This window comes from Sprattus sprattus, assembly GCF_963457725.1.
Source record: "Sprattus sprattus genome assembly, chromosome: 20".
In the NCBI taxonomy this organism is placed as follows: domain Eukaryota; kingdom Metazoa; phylum Chordata; class Actinopteri; order Clupeiformes; family Clupeidae; genus Sprattus; species Sprattus sprattus.
The window spans coordinates 14253814-14268981 of NC_137918.1; the positions used below are offsets into that span (position 1 = coordinate 14253814).

Genomic DNA, 15168 nt, shown 5'->3' on the forward strand with positions numbered 1-15168 from the left:
ATGCAGTGTCTGGTGCTCCGTCCTTTCCAGACCACGACCTAGTATTTCCATTTCTTGTTATACAATACGTTGTATATTTTATCTGTGAACATTAGAAACGTTTCTAAACTGTCAAATGTAGACGTCCAGTCCTCGTCGCGGGCTGGAACCATTGTTTGGAATTGGATGCGAGGGTTCGTCGGAAGGTTTAAGAGCTGCACCAAACACGAGGCTTCTTTGAACTTGTGGTCTGTTATATGTCTCATAACCAGCACAGTATGATTTTTGTATGGTCCAGTTAACATCCATTTGGTGCAGGTTAATATACGCAGACGGAAACACTTGAACTGGTAATGCAGTCATATTACCACCATCTGTGTGAAATGGATGGCACTTAGTGCAGTACTCTCGCTTGCCTCAACCAACTCATACTTACCTGGCAGGGGAGATACCATGATCACGAAGGTGGTTCACCCTTGGCGAGGCTCGGCCATTGCACAACCGGCTGTTGCTGACCCGAGCGAATTTCTCAAATGTAGAAATCTCGACTGCATAATTTGTGGTAGTTGGGGACTGCGTTCGCGCTATCCCCTGATTTTATGTACAATGACAAATCGTTCCTGAAAAAGGTAGTACTAATACTGTATGGAGGGGAGCTATGCCATGAATGGTTATAAACATGCTGGAGTCAAGCATGTTGAGATTTTTAACAGTTGAACACATTACTAATATATCGAACAGTGAGAGGGCATAACATTTTTAACTTTTAAGGATGTTTTGTCCCTGGCGTGTTTTATTCCTGTAAGTCAGTTTTTGTTTGAAATGCATTGCTACTAGGTCATTTTGTCGTTCTTCTACGGTTTGAGTCCCATTCTACAAGCATGATGGCAGGGACTCTGCTTACAGGAGTTGCTGTAATGCTAATGTAGCCAATTATAGTGTCATTTACTTTCCTGAGATCCTAGTAGCTATGTACACTCAAGAACATTCACAAATAAATGTAGGTGCCAATTAACTCTCAACCAAATCCCCTCACTGCAAGACTTCCTGAAATGTTTATTTATGTGATGCACTACTTTCATGCCTACATGTTGAGATTTTGGGCTCAAATGAGTGTCTGTCAACCACTGAAAGTTTCACGTATCACAGATTCAGCAAGATAAGGTAGGCAAGAGACAATGTTAGAGGCTTGACTCATGCGACCCATTTCCAGCACTGGCTATATTGAACTTGCTGAAACATTTCATTTATTCTCAAAAAACTTGAATAATCAATGTGATATGATATGGATGGACATGAACTTCATGCAGTTGTTTACTAAACTTTCAGAATTATTATTATTTTTATAGGATATTTTTCTGTATTAAAGGAGCAGTCTGCCATATATTTCTTGTCAAATTCTGTTCTCTAAGTGTTTTGTTGTTTGTGTGCACGGTGGGCTCCTCATGAAGTCCACTGTCATCTCCACGTGTTCAGCTCTAGATTGTTGCGAACGCACCACAGGGCCAGCTATTCACCTTCCCACCTATATGCAGAATCGTCATCCATCACGGATGAGGCCAATGACTGATGTGTCGTCTGCAAATTTCAGGAGTTTAACAGATGGGTCTTCTGAGGTGCAGTCATTTGTATAAAGGGAAAAGAGCAGTAGGGAGAGCATGCATCCCTGAGGTATCATCCTTCAGGAGGTTTGCTATCAACTGACAGGTGGAGGCGGGCACAGTGAGCTGGGTGGGATGATGGTGTTGAACCCTGAGCTGAAGTCCACAAAACGGCATCCTTGCATAGGTCCCTTGGGAGTCGAGGTGTTGCAGGATGTTGACTGCATCATCCACTGACCTGTTTACTTGGTAGGCAAACTGCAGAGGGTCCAGCAGGGGGCCTGTGATGCCTTTCAGGGGGTGCAGATGATTGTGTGAAGTCTGAGTTTGGAGCGGGTGAGGGGTGTGAATGTGTGGTGATCAAACCTGCAGGAAAACACATTCAGATCGTCAGCCAGTTGAGGGTTCTCCATGGTGTGGGGGGAGGTTTTCCTATAGTTGGTGATATCCTGCAGGCCTCTCATTCTTCAGTCCCATTCTGGGCAGTCTGCCATTCTAATCCAAAATATTTCTTGTCAAAATGTCCTCCCCCCTAAGGTGTTTGTTGTTTGTGTGCACTGAAAATACAAAACCTCTTGTGTTGGTCCACAGTCCTGACAAACCGTAAAAGTGTAAATCTGTATAGTTCATTGTATATATTTTTTTTATTTTTGTTTTATACTTTTCAACTGCAGAGTCTTGAGAGCTGCTACCTCAATTTCGTTGTACTTGTGCAATGGCAAATAAAGATATTCTATTCTATTTTAATCATTGCTCTGGTTAATATGCTAACGTTGCAGTGCATGTTTCAATAAGGATATGCAGTACCTATCCTGTTCCTCAACATACAGTAGGAAGCCAGACTTGACTGATTTGAAGCTTTGGTTTTGGGTAAACAAGAGTGACATCAATTGTTAATGCGTATTGACCTGTATTCCGTTATTGTGCTAGAGTGTGATTGTGTCATTTTATTGGAATTTTAATTTTAATGTAATTCAAGATGCATTTAAAACATATATATTTTTTAATTCGCACAAGGACCCAATCACTAGTTTATTACCTTGCAGATGTGATGTATGCCAAAGGCGAAAATCCAACAAGTGCCGTATTTACATTGCAATGTCACGTTTATCCACTGGGGGAAGTGATCCCTATTTTTTATATGCAATTAAATGTTAAACCTGAAACCATAGACATTTGTAACAGCTTCTTGATAATGCTCGTGTTTACCTGCATTAAATCCTGGGACATTATCTGTTAACTTGCCTTATAATTTGATTCATATTCATAGATTCTTTATACGCCTATGTGATTGGTCGAGGGGTTGTCTCATGTCACTTCTCATTCACAACATTTGCTCTAGATGACGAAACATGAAATGTTGCACGGGACTTTTAAACTCTATAGGTTCTGGAATGTGAGGGATCAGTCTTCCGGCTTCATTGCCCAGAAAAATGTGTGTCATTAAGAATACCCTAATCGTGACGATTAAGACGGGGAATGCAGTCCGTCTCTTGAGGAGGCGTCCGGCATCGCTTCTCGGCCTTTTGGCTAAGATCAAGTGTAGTATCTGTTCTTATCAGTTTAATATCTGATACGTCCCCTACCCGGGGACCATATATTAAATTGATTTTTGGAACTGGGAGATGGAATAGGGGCTTGCTCCGTCCACTCCACGCATCGACCTGGTATTGCAGTACCTCCAGGAACGGTGCACTCCCACCCAGGGAGAATATTCATGTCAAAAAAAGTGTTTGTCAGCAGGCAGAGAGTGTATGAAAATGCGGTGGTCGTCCGTTTTTATCACCACTATTATAAAGCTTCTGAACCACAGTGATAGTTATTCATAAAAAAAAAAAAATTTCCTTTTGATTTCGCTTGGTAGCTTTTAGCTGACGGCCGTCACAGCTTCTTGATGAAAGCCATTGTATATATAAGCTTGGCTATATTGCATTTGTATCAGGAAAATAACACATCCATGTGTTGATTCAATTAAAAAACGAATTAATAATGAAATATCCCGCATTTATCTCAGCATGCAGAGTGAGTAACAAAGAGTTAAAATGCTGTTCAGCATAAAGCGGGTTATAGGTACGTCAACAATGATTTCTTTTTATGAGTAATCGCGGCCTAAATGATGGGCAATACACTCCCAAATGGTAGATGGCAGCAATCTATCTCACGTGTCTTCTCACACTACGACAATCCCGAAGAGGAAACTAGCGAGGAAGAAAAACATTGTTTACCTCAGTTCCGTGGAGCTTGCTACAGTAAGTGACAACAGGCGGCAATAAGACGGCAAAAAAATGTAAAAATAATAGTCCGCTGTAATTCCAACAACTTACACTGGTAACTACAAAGGCGATTCAGACTCAAATATCTACAGATTTCTTGTAGTAGGCTACTTGTAATTTAATAGACCCCCCCCCCCCATATCAAGGATGCATTCAATAGGCCATTGCTGCAGGCTAACTGTATGTGATTCAGCTGGGGCTTACCAATACCCTGGTACCTTCAAAGGCAATTCAGGCCTGAATATCTATAGTCTCTTGTTGTAGTCTACTTGTTATAATAATTTCACTTTTGATGAGACAAATAACCTTTTTTTTTTTTTTCTTTTTTTTTAGCTGAACTTTTTCTTAGTTTGGTTGGTAATTTCCCACCTCCACTTTAAATGTTAGGCTAATACGCATATAGTGTAACAAACATATAGTTACATAAGTATTTGTTTCTTAATTTGTTGTCATTGTTTAATAACTAATGAATAAGCGTCGACTTTTATTTTGATACAATTACGATTGACGGCCATATTGAAATTTCTGATATTGTTGCTGGCTACACGCTGCTGTTTACCTCGTGAGCCCTCAGAGGACCAACCATTCTAGTGCCCGTGCTTGGAGACATAACACACTGTGTGGTTGATTTGCGTTGTCCGACTACTAATTTATAAAGTAGGAACGTCTGCGTTTTCGCTCATCAACCCGTATCGAAACCGAACACCACATTGGCCTGCCAGACGGGTTTCAACACCCCGGGTAGTCAACATTGCAGCTGTTGCCCTCATCTGACAGTTAAATGAAACTACCGGTGCAATAACACTACACCCATTGTCTTTCAGTGCGTTTAGCACAGATAGATTGTTCAGTTGTTCTTACCTACCATTCGCTCCTTAGGCTACTGTACGTTGTTAAAGTTCAGCATGGCTACAGCAGCAGGCGAAAAAGCACCAACCACAAAGAAGAAGAATGAGAAGAAAATTGCCGCTAAGGAGGAATACAGACTGCTGTCCAATATCATGGGAGTCATGAATAACCTAAGGCGACAGGTATGAGTTGCAAGTTACTTAATTTGCGAAGCACATGGATGTAAAGTGGATGTGACGCTACCCTGCCATGGAATTTGTATGTCCTTTGTTTTGAAATGGGCCCAGTAGCTTCCTGTAACCACTGCGACAAAACAGTTGTATACTCTTAATGGCATTACAGTGGATATGCTAAAGTTAACAATATTTTGCATGCTCCTTTAAGCATTGGTAACGTGAATGTGGCTTTTCAGTTGTCATTAGCGTTGTCAATGTGTTGCTTTAGTGTTAATGTATGTGATTTATGTATGTATGTCTGTGAGTTGCACAAGTGTATAAGCTACTATGGATGACCTACATTTCCCTTGGGATTAATAGAGTACCCATCTATCTTTCTACCTATCTAGTGTGTGTTGCTGGATGTTGCTGTAATGATGTGATGTACACTTGTTGTTGAATGTTAATGTTATATGTTATAATGTCATAGTGTTACAGAGCTATATGTTGTTCTTTAAATTGTTGTATGTTAATGTTATATTTTATATGTTTTATTGTCATAGTGTTATAGAGTTTTATGTAACTTTTTGGTATATGTTATATGTATGACGTCTACTGCGTAGATGAATGATGCTTGCCAAGTCGTAAGAATTTTGCTGTGCTGAAGCAATTTTGTATATGCAATAATAAACACACTTTGACTTTGGCTTTACACACAGGGAACTCTTTGTGACGTCATCCTCGTGGTCCAGGGCAAACAGATCATGGCTCACAGAGTGGTGCTTGCTGCAGCCAGCCATTTCTTCAACCTCATGTTCACCAGTAAGTAGGCCTTCCTGCAACTGACTTGTTCCCAGCCTTCAGTGTGGGGGCGGGGGAAGTGGTCGAGCACTGCAGTCCCATGCCCACATCCAGGGCTGAGGTGCCCTCGAGCAAGGCACCTAACCCCAATCACTGCTCCACGGGCGCTCGAAAGCAGCTCACTGCTCTGGGTTAGTGTGCTTCACTGTGTGTATCACTACCCTGGATGGGTGAAATGCAGAGATAAAATTCAGTGTGTGTGTGTGTGTGTCACTATCTCTGCCATAAAATAGTCACTAGTCATTAGGGCTAATTTCCATTCCATTTCCAGTGATTACAGAGATACACATTATACAGTGAGTGACATTAAATTACTTATTTATGAATATTTATGTTTACTTAGTTTTAGGAAATGTCTTGTCTTATCTGTTGTGCCTGTGCACCTTTATATGTTTCACCGTTGGAGAGTGGGAAAGGTCCTATCGATTCCTTTGTATGTCTTGACATATTAAATTATTGACAATAAAACTACTTTGACTTTGACTTTGTACTTGTCGTAGCCAACATGATGGAGTCCACGGCACACGAGGTGGAGCTGAAGTGTGCTGAGCCAGAGATCGTTGAGCTGCTGGTGGAGTTTGTCTACACGGCTCGGTAAGAAGCCTGAAAGACACAGATGCCAGACATCTTTTTTCGTATATCCTGGTGTGTCTATTTCACAAACTGAATGCATGGTTGTTAAACTTAAATGTTGTGTAAACATCAAATATTTTATGCTATGTTATGGAAGGTTGTTGTGCGATGCCTTGTCCTAAGAATCAGTGCCCAGTCTGACTCTGTGTTATTCTGTGTATCTGACAATAAAAGACTTGTAACTTGTAAATATGGATTTACTATGACCATGTTGAAATTTGACATGTGTTTTATGACATATGGCATGTGTATGACTTTGTATCACTTTTGCAAAGCGCATGAGCGAACTTATGCTCCTTGTCTCCCTGTTTCAGCATCTCTGTCAACAGCAGTAATGTCCAGTCTCTGCTGAACGCGGCCAATCAGTACCAGATCGAGCCTGTGAAGAAGATGTGTGTGGACTTCCTGAAGGACCAAGTGGATGAAACCAACTGTCTGAGTAAGTGCAGCAATGATAAAATCAGTTTAGTTTAGTTTAGTTTATTAAAGATCCCCATTAGTCTACACCATAGTGGAGACTATTCTTCCTGGGGTCCAGGCAAAAGACATTACAATACAGATACAAAAAAAAGTGCAGTACAGCATGATCATTGTTGGTGACCAAAACACAGACTTAGTAAACAACATTTACATTAAATGAAAAATAATGCAAAAAACAAAAAACTGAGAATTAACAACAAATCAGTGTTGTATAATTGTCTTGTAGTAAAGCGAAATTAGACGTAACGATTTGAACAGAGAGGATGACTGGCTGTACAGTGAATCAGTCAATGGATTTGTTTTGTGGATTTTTATTTGTGGTTCCTGATGTTGTTATAGGTCACAAATACTAATAAAACTAATCTTTTTTTTGTTGATATGCTTAAAGTCAGGTAAATCAACTCCTTCTTCTTGTCATATTCTGTGACGATAATTTAACTTTCCTGTGTATGTCTGTCAGGCATAAAAACATGACATTTGTTTCTGAGAAGTTTCCAAAGTCAAAGTCAAAGTAGCTTTATTGTCAACTACTTCACATGTGAACATACAAAGCAGTCGAAAGAACGTTTCCCACTCTCCCCACAGTGAAACATATAAAGTGCACAGGCACAACAGATAAACAACAGATAAACATTACTTAGAGCAGTATACAGTATACAGACAAGACATTACATAACTTAACATAACATATCACTAAATAGAACATACAGATAAACGTATTAGCAGTGCAAGTTAAAAGAGGTAAAAGTGATAAGTGATAAAAAGTGATATCACATAAAAAGTGATAAGTGCAGAGACAGTTTGTTTCAGAGTCCTGAGTGATTTTTGGAGTTTCCCCTATAGTTGGTTAGTGTGTGGATGCTTATAATGTTGTAGTTACAATTAGGAAATGGAGAGACGGGTATGAGTCTTGAGAATGGCTCAGGTAAATCAATTCCTTCTTCTTGTCATATTCTGTGACGTTAACTTAACTTTCCTGTGTATATTTGTCAGGCATCAGTGCCCTGGCGGAGTGCCTGGACTGTCCAGAGCTGAAGGTGGCCGCGGACGACTTCATCCACCAGCACTTCACCGACGTCTACAAGCTGGACGAGTTCCTGCAGCTGGACGTGTTTCAGGTCACCCAGCTGCTGCAACAGGACACGCTGACCGTCAGAGCAGAGGATCAGGTTGGTGGACCACGATGCTGCTTTACTTTACTCTATTCTAGGGTTAGGGTTAGACGTGTTTCAGGTCACCCAGCTGCTGCAACAGGACACGCTGACCGTCAGAGCAGAGGATCAGGTGGGAGGACCACAATGCTGCTTTACTTTACTCTACTTTACTTTACTTTACTTTGCTTTGCTTTACTTTACTTTACTTTACTTTACTTTACTTTACTTTACTTTACTTTACTTTACTTTACTTTACTTTACTTTACTTTACTTTACTTAACCTTACATTACTTTACCTTACTTTACATTACTTTATCTTACTTTGCTTTGCTTTACCTTACCTTACCTTACCTTACCTTACCTTACCTTACCTTACCTTACCTTACTTTACTTTACTTTACTTTACTTTACTTTACTTTACTTTACTTTACTTTACTTTACTTTACTTTACTTACCTTTACTTTACTTTAGGTAAGGCTGTCTTTTCAGTGACTCCCAGGGCAAGATCTGAAATTCCTTGTACTTCAGCACAATGTATATCAAGTCGAGTCTCTTTACTCTCTTTTGTCAGATTTGGTTATGTTTTTCTCAGTAATAGTAACATTAACTGTCTCTTGAGTAAGGGTGTGGACACACATCCTCAGTAGAAAGGAAACATCTTATATGTAATAAGACCTTGGATGAAGCACCCGATTAAAGCACCTTCTTTCTTTCTTTGATATGAATTGATATGAGATTTTTCAGTTCATTCGAATGTTGATACCTCACCATAGCTTTTGTTGGAGATGTATTTTTTAAAGTTTGTTGTTTGTGGCATATGGAGCAGGTAGATAAATACAACCACATACAACCACAGTGCTGAGGCTGACACTGGTCAATCTAATGGCTTAGTTTATCCTCTTGTGTGTAGATCTACGATTCTGCCGTGAGATGGCTGAAGTATGATGTCCTGAACAGGCAGAAGTATATAGTGGATGTCCTGGGTAAAGTGCGTTTCCCACTGGTGTCCAAGGGCTTCCTCAGTAAGACAGTTCAGGCAGAACCACTGATCCAGGACAACCCTGAGTGCCTGAAGATGGTCATTAGTAAGTACGAGCAGTAGTTACCAATACATTAACCTAAGGCCAACAATAACTATTACAAAAACTGCAAATTCTAGTTTCAAATGTTGCTATAACTCATAACAATGGCAACATCCGCACCCCACACGATATTGAAGAACGATATTGTTGGTATCACTTTCAGAGCGATTGTGTGAATTTGTTTTTGAGAAGTTTCCCCTATAGTTGTTTAGTGTGTGGACGCTTATAACATTGTAGTTACAATTAGGAAGTGGAAAGACGGGTATGAATTGCAAGTCTGGAGAATGGCTGACTGTAATGTTTTGTCCAGGCGGGATGCGCTACCACCTCCTCTCTCCGGAAGACCGCGAGGAGCTAGGCGAGAACAGCCGGCCCCGCAGGAAGAAGCACGACTTCCGCATCGCACTCTTTGGCGGCTCACAGCCCCAGTCCTGCAGATACTTCAACCCCAAGGTGACACATATTCCTGCACTCTCATTCACCTTCATGTGTGTAGTTGCTACGTTAATGTATGTAGTAGCTACTTTCATTGATCTAGGAGCTACGTTCATTCACTAAGCTCCTGTAGCTCAACTGGTTAAGCAGGATGCCAGTAATTGTGTATGATATGTTGTTTGTGTACTGTAGACTCTCATTTATGAAGTAAGTAGAGTGTTCCCGCAGCTCAACTGTTAGAGTATCAACATAATAATAATAATAATAATAATAATTCATTTTATTTTGAACACACTTTTCATTCAAAGGAATCTCAGAGTGCCTACCTTAGAAACTAACTATAATAATGCAAAATGTAAAAAAAAAAATCAAAATGTTTGGATGACATGATGGATTTGATAGCCAAGAAGCATACATACTGATGAAAAAAGTACTATACTGTACTGTAAGTCACATAGCTGAGCACGCTGAGCGGTGCGTAGATAGTGTTGCCTTTATGTTGGATCGTTTGATTGTTGACAATATGTTTATGTTTACATTATTACAAGCAGTAGTTACCAAGACATTAACCTAAGGCCAACAATAACTATTACAAAAACTGTAAATACTAGTTTTTAAAATGTTTCTATAGCTCATAACAATGGCAACATCCGCAGCCCACACGATATTGAAGAACGATATTGTTGGTATCACTTTCAGAGTCGATTGTGTGAACGATAAAAAGCTGACAAACCAATCAGAATCCTCAAACTTATGTTTCTACACCTCCTTCCTCCCTTGATCTCCATGTTGCTATCAGGACTACAGCTGGACAGACATCCGATGTCCGTTCGAGAAGCGACGAGATGCCACTGCTGTGTTCTGGGACAACGTGGTCTACATCCTAGGCGGCTCCCAGCTCTTCCCCATCAAGAGGATGGACTGCTACAACGTAGTGAAGGACAGCTGGTACTCCAAGCTGGGGCCTCCTAACCCGCGGGATAGCTTGGCCGCCTGTGCCTCTAAGGGCAAGATCTACACGTCAGGGGGGTCTGAAGTGGGTGAGTGAGAGAGAGCTGAACGGTGTTGCTGCCTTTGGATGAAGGCAAAAAGAGTTTGTGTGTTTGTTTGTGTTTGTGATTATATTTTTTGCTTTTTTACTGCACGTGCCAGTTGACAGCAGTATGGTAAATACAAACTAATGCTGGATGTCTGTGTTAATATAGCCTGAAATGTAGTATAGCCTTCCCCTTTTGTCTTTCTTGGCCATTAAAAAAACGATAGCTTGCATATTGTACCTCTTACACACCGGTCACACCTATGCGTTGGAATGTGTCAGGGTTAACGGATCCCCATTCACTTTGAATGGGGTGTCGTCATCCTTTGCTAAACTGAATTGTGGGTCCGTTCAGTCCGGCAAAAGGATGACGTCACCCCATTCAAAGTGAATGGGGATCCGTTAACCCTGACGCATCAACGCATTCCAAAGCATAGGTGTGACCGGTGTGTTATTATGTGTAAATTATGTTATAGTACCTTTACGTATGTGACCTCTTCTCTCCAACAATCAGGGAGCTCGGCGCTGAACCAGTTTGAGTGCTACGACACGCGGACGGAGACGTGGCAGAACAAGCACAGCATGCTGATGCCTCGCTGCAGCCACGGCATGGTGGAGGCCAACGGCCTCATCTACGTCTGCGGCGGCAGCCTCGGAAACAACGTCTCCGGAAGGGTCCTCAACAACTGCGAGGTCTACGACCCCACCACGGGCGAGTGAGTCAAGGAGCGGAAGAATTTATATTTTTTTAAGATTTATTTTTTTGGCTTTTATGCCTTTAATCAGATAGGACAGTAGAGATAGACAGGAAGTGAGCAGGAGAAAGATCGGGAGAGGGATTGGGAAATGACCGTGAGTCGGACTCGAAACCGGGTCCCCATGGGTATTCCAACCCAGAATGGTACAGGGCTGCTGCTGCTTGCTCCCCCCCCCCCCCCGGAAGAATGTATTGGAATACATGAGACGAAGACCTTTAAGGCACTGCAGCATAGCATTGATAGTATAACGCCATCAGACACCTGAGTAGCCAGGGAGCACCTAAAGCAAATAAATATGTCTGTGCTTGACAATCACTTAGGATAGGATAGGATAGGATAAACTTGTATTAATCCCTTGCGGGAAATTCAATTGCCAAAGCAGCAGGGTAGTGGGAATAGGAATCACGTATCTACAGCCGCGGAAAAAATTAAGAGACCACTTCAAAATTATCAGTTTCTCTGGTTTTACTATTTATTGGTATGTGTTAAAGTAAAATGTACATTTTTGTTTTATTCTATAACCTACTGGCAACATTCCTACCAAATTTCAAATAAAAATATTGTCATTTAGATCATTTATTTGCAGAAAAATGACAATTGGTCAAAATAGCAAAAAAGATGCAGTGTCTTCAGATCTCGAATAATGCAAAGAAAACAAGCTCATATTCATTTTTAAACTACACAATACTAATGCTTACACTTAAGAAGAGTTCAGAAATCAATATTTGGTGGAAAAACCTTGATTTTAAAATCACAACTTTCATGTGTCTTGGCATGCTCTCCACCAGTCTTTCACATTGCCGTTGGGTGACTTTATGCTACTCCTGGCGCAAGAATTCAAGCAGCTCGGCTTCTTTTCATGGCTTGTGACCATCCATCTTCCTCTTGATCACATTTCAGAGGTTTTTTATGGGATTCAGGTCTCGAAATTGGGCTGGCCATGACAGGGTCCTGATCTGGTGGTACTCCATCCACACCTTTACTGGCCTGGCTGTGTGGCATGGAGCATTGCCCTGCTGGAAAAAACATTTCTCAGAGTTGGGGAACATTGTCAGAGCTAAAGGAAGCAAGTTTTTCTTCCGGGACAACGTTGTACTTTGCCTGGCTGAGGTTTGTAAAAGACCATAAGGATTGAAAAAAGCGGACTAGAGGGTCTTCTAGTTCGTCTTCTCTGATGAGTCCAATTTTCAGCTTTGCCCAACACATGGTCGTCTGATGGTTAGACGGAGACCTGGAGAGGCCTACAAGCCAGAGAGTCTTGCACCTACTGTGAAATCGGACTCATCAGAGAAGACGAACTTAGAAGAACCTCCAGTCCGCTTTTTCAATCCTTATGGTCTTTTACAAACCTCAGCCAGGCAAAGTACAACGTTGTCCCGGAAGAAAAACTTGCTTCCTTTTGCTCTGACAATGTTCCCCAACTCTGAGAAGTGTTTTTTTCCAGCAGGGCAATGCTCCATGCCACACAGCCAGGCCAGTAAAGGTGTGGATGGAGTACCACCAGATCAGGACCCTGTCATGGCCAGCCCAATTTCGAGACCTGAATCCCATAAAAAACCTCTGAAATGTGATCAAGAGGAAGATGGATGGTCACAAGCCATGAAAAGAAGCCGAGCTGCTTGAATTCTTGCGCCAGGAGTAGCATAAAGTCACCCAACGGCAATGTGAAAGACTGGTGGAGAGCATGCCAAGACACATGAAAGTTGTGATTTTAAATCAAGGTTTTTCCACCAAATATTGATTTCTGAACTCTTCCTAAGTGTAAGCATTAGTATTGTGTAGTTTAAAAATGAATATGAGCTTGTTTTCTTTGCATTATTCGAGATCTGAAGACACTGCATCAATTTTGCTATTTTGACCAATTGTCATTTTTCTGCAAATAAATGATCTAAATGACAATATTTTTATTTGAAATTTGGTAGGAATGTTGCCAGTAGGTTATAGAATAAAACTAAAATGTACATTTTCCTTTAACACATACCAATAAATAGTAAAACCAGAGAAACTGATAATTTTGAAGTGGTCTCTTAATTTTTTCCGCGGCTGTATATACATTGTCATAAAAAAAAAAAAAAATAGTGGCGTCCCGTCGCTTCTCAAAAGGACATCGGATGTCTGTCCAGCTGTAGTCCTAGAAATAAAATAAATAGACAAAATAGCAAATCATAGACTTGAGGGTCAGCCCGAGAGGGGCTTGGGGGTCAATGCATTACTGTTGAAATGATATAAAAGTTGTTTAATTATTTAATTAAATCTTGTGTAATGAATCCTTTTAAACAATGGCTGATTCTCTTTGCGATCCAGATGGCGGGAGTTGTGTGGTATGAGAGAGGGCAGGAAGAACCATGGGCTGGTGGCCGTCAACAACAGGATATACGCTGTCGGAGGACAGGGGGGATTAGGTAAGCTCCTCTGAGTAAACAGAATGATGTTCTCGCTCCAAATGTACACTTCTTGCAAAAGCACAGGCAGAGTGAGACCCTGGATGACCTGCTTAAATTTCATACAATCGTAATCAGATCATCATCGTATCCATTAATTGTATAACACTTAAGATTTTACTTGATATAAAGAAATCCATGATCATGTACGGTTTCAGTTGTATAAATGTCGATTGCGACGTGAATAATCGCATGATGCAGGTCATAGGCGGCCTGGACACGGTAAAGTACTACGAGATCAGCACCAACAGTCACTTTCACTTTCGTAGGCGGCCTGGACACCGTAGAGTACTACGAGATCAGCACTAACAGTCACTTTCACTTTCACTTTCACTTTCACTTTCACTTTCGTAGGCGGCCTGGACACGGTCGAGTACTACGAGATCAGCACCAACGAGTGGAAGCCGGCGGCGCACATGCCGTGGCGCGGCGTGACGGTGAAGTGCGCGGCGGTGGGCGCGGTAATCTACGTGCTGGCGGGGTTCCAGGGCGTGGGCCGCCTGAACCAGATCCTGGAGTACTACACGGAGACGGACAAGTGGGTGTCCTGCACCAAGGTGCGCGCCTTCCCCGTCACCAGCTGCCTCATCTGCGTGGTGGACACGTGCGGAGCCAACGAGGAAGAGGTCGTGCCCAACGACGCGCCGCACACGTCCTCGTCGACGTCGTCATCTTCCTAGCAGCTTGCGGGCTGAAGAGGACAGTGAAATGTGTGTGTGTGTGCCAGTGAAACGTGTGTGTTTGTGTGTGATTTGAAAAAACGTGGTGGGCAGCAGAGCTTTGACCTCCAGCTGCAAATGTGACCCTGTAAGGCCACACACCACTCTGCTTTCTGAGATCAGTAGGTGGAAGCTGTGTATTTGTGACTGTAAATTATGATCATGAATGAATGTGGAAACTTCCTTTTAGACTTTTATTGCAAGGCTGTAATATGGACATCTGGAGGTCATCTCCTCCATGTATACATATTTTGAGAGTGAAGCCACGTGTAGGCTGTTTGCCATGAAAACCGCAGCAATAAGTATTTGCATTTGTCTACGCTCGTCTACTCCGTGTAGTTATCAGTGTGTTGCATTCATTACCATGCTATTTTTGTTTACCTTCCCAACAGTATTGTAAGCCAGCACATATTTACCTGTTTTTAACATTTTCATTGTTTTTACAATGTTTTTTCATTTAACATTTTCATCCTACCATAAACACAAACAGCCAATCTTGTGCTGAGAGACATGACTATACTACAGCTACTACAATTTTTCAAGTTTTGGGTCAGTAAGTGCAGAAAAGGCACAGCTGAAATATCCGAATGACCTGATAAGTCTTTGGTTTGTTTGGGTGTAGCAACATATCCATATTATTTTGACATTATTTTGTTTGGTTGTATGCAAATACAATGGCAATAAAGGCTTTTCTATTTTATTCTATTTAATT

The 15168-nt window shown here is 41.4% G+C and overlaps 1 protein-coding gene across 1 annotated transcript; it reads left to right on the forward strand.

Moving 5' to 3' along the window:
* Window positions 1-4423: 4423 nt before the first annotated feature.
* Window positions 4424-15161, forward strand: klhl7 (kelch-like family member 7). The gene is made up of 11 exons (XM_080859120.1): window positions 4424-4884; window positions 5577-5679; window positions 6219-6312; window positions 6666-6790; window positions 7825-8000; window positions 8896-9070; window positions 9378-9520; window positions 10302-10542; window positions 11053-11254; window positions 13601-13698; window positions 14092-15161. The coding sequence occupies exons 1-11, from the start codon at window positions 4759-4761 to the stop codon at window positions 14415-14417; spliced, it is 1809 nt and encodes a 602-aa protein (XP_080715246.1). The 5' UTR covers window positions 4424-4758; the 3' UTR covers window positions 14418-15161.
* The last annotated feature ends 7 nt before the right edge of the window (window positions 15162-15168 follow it).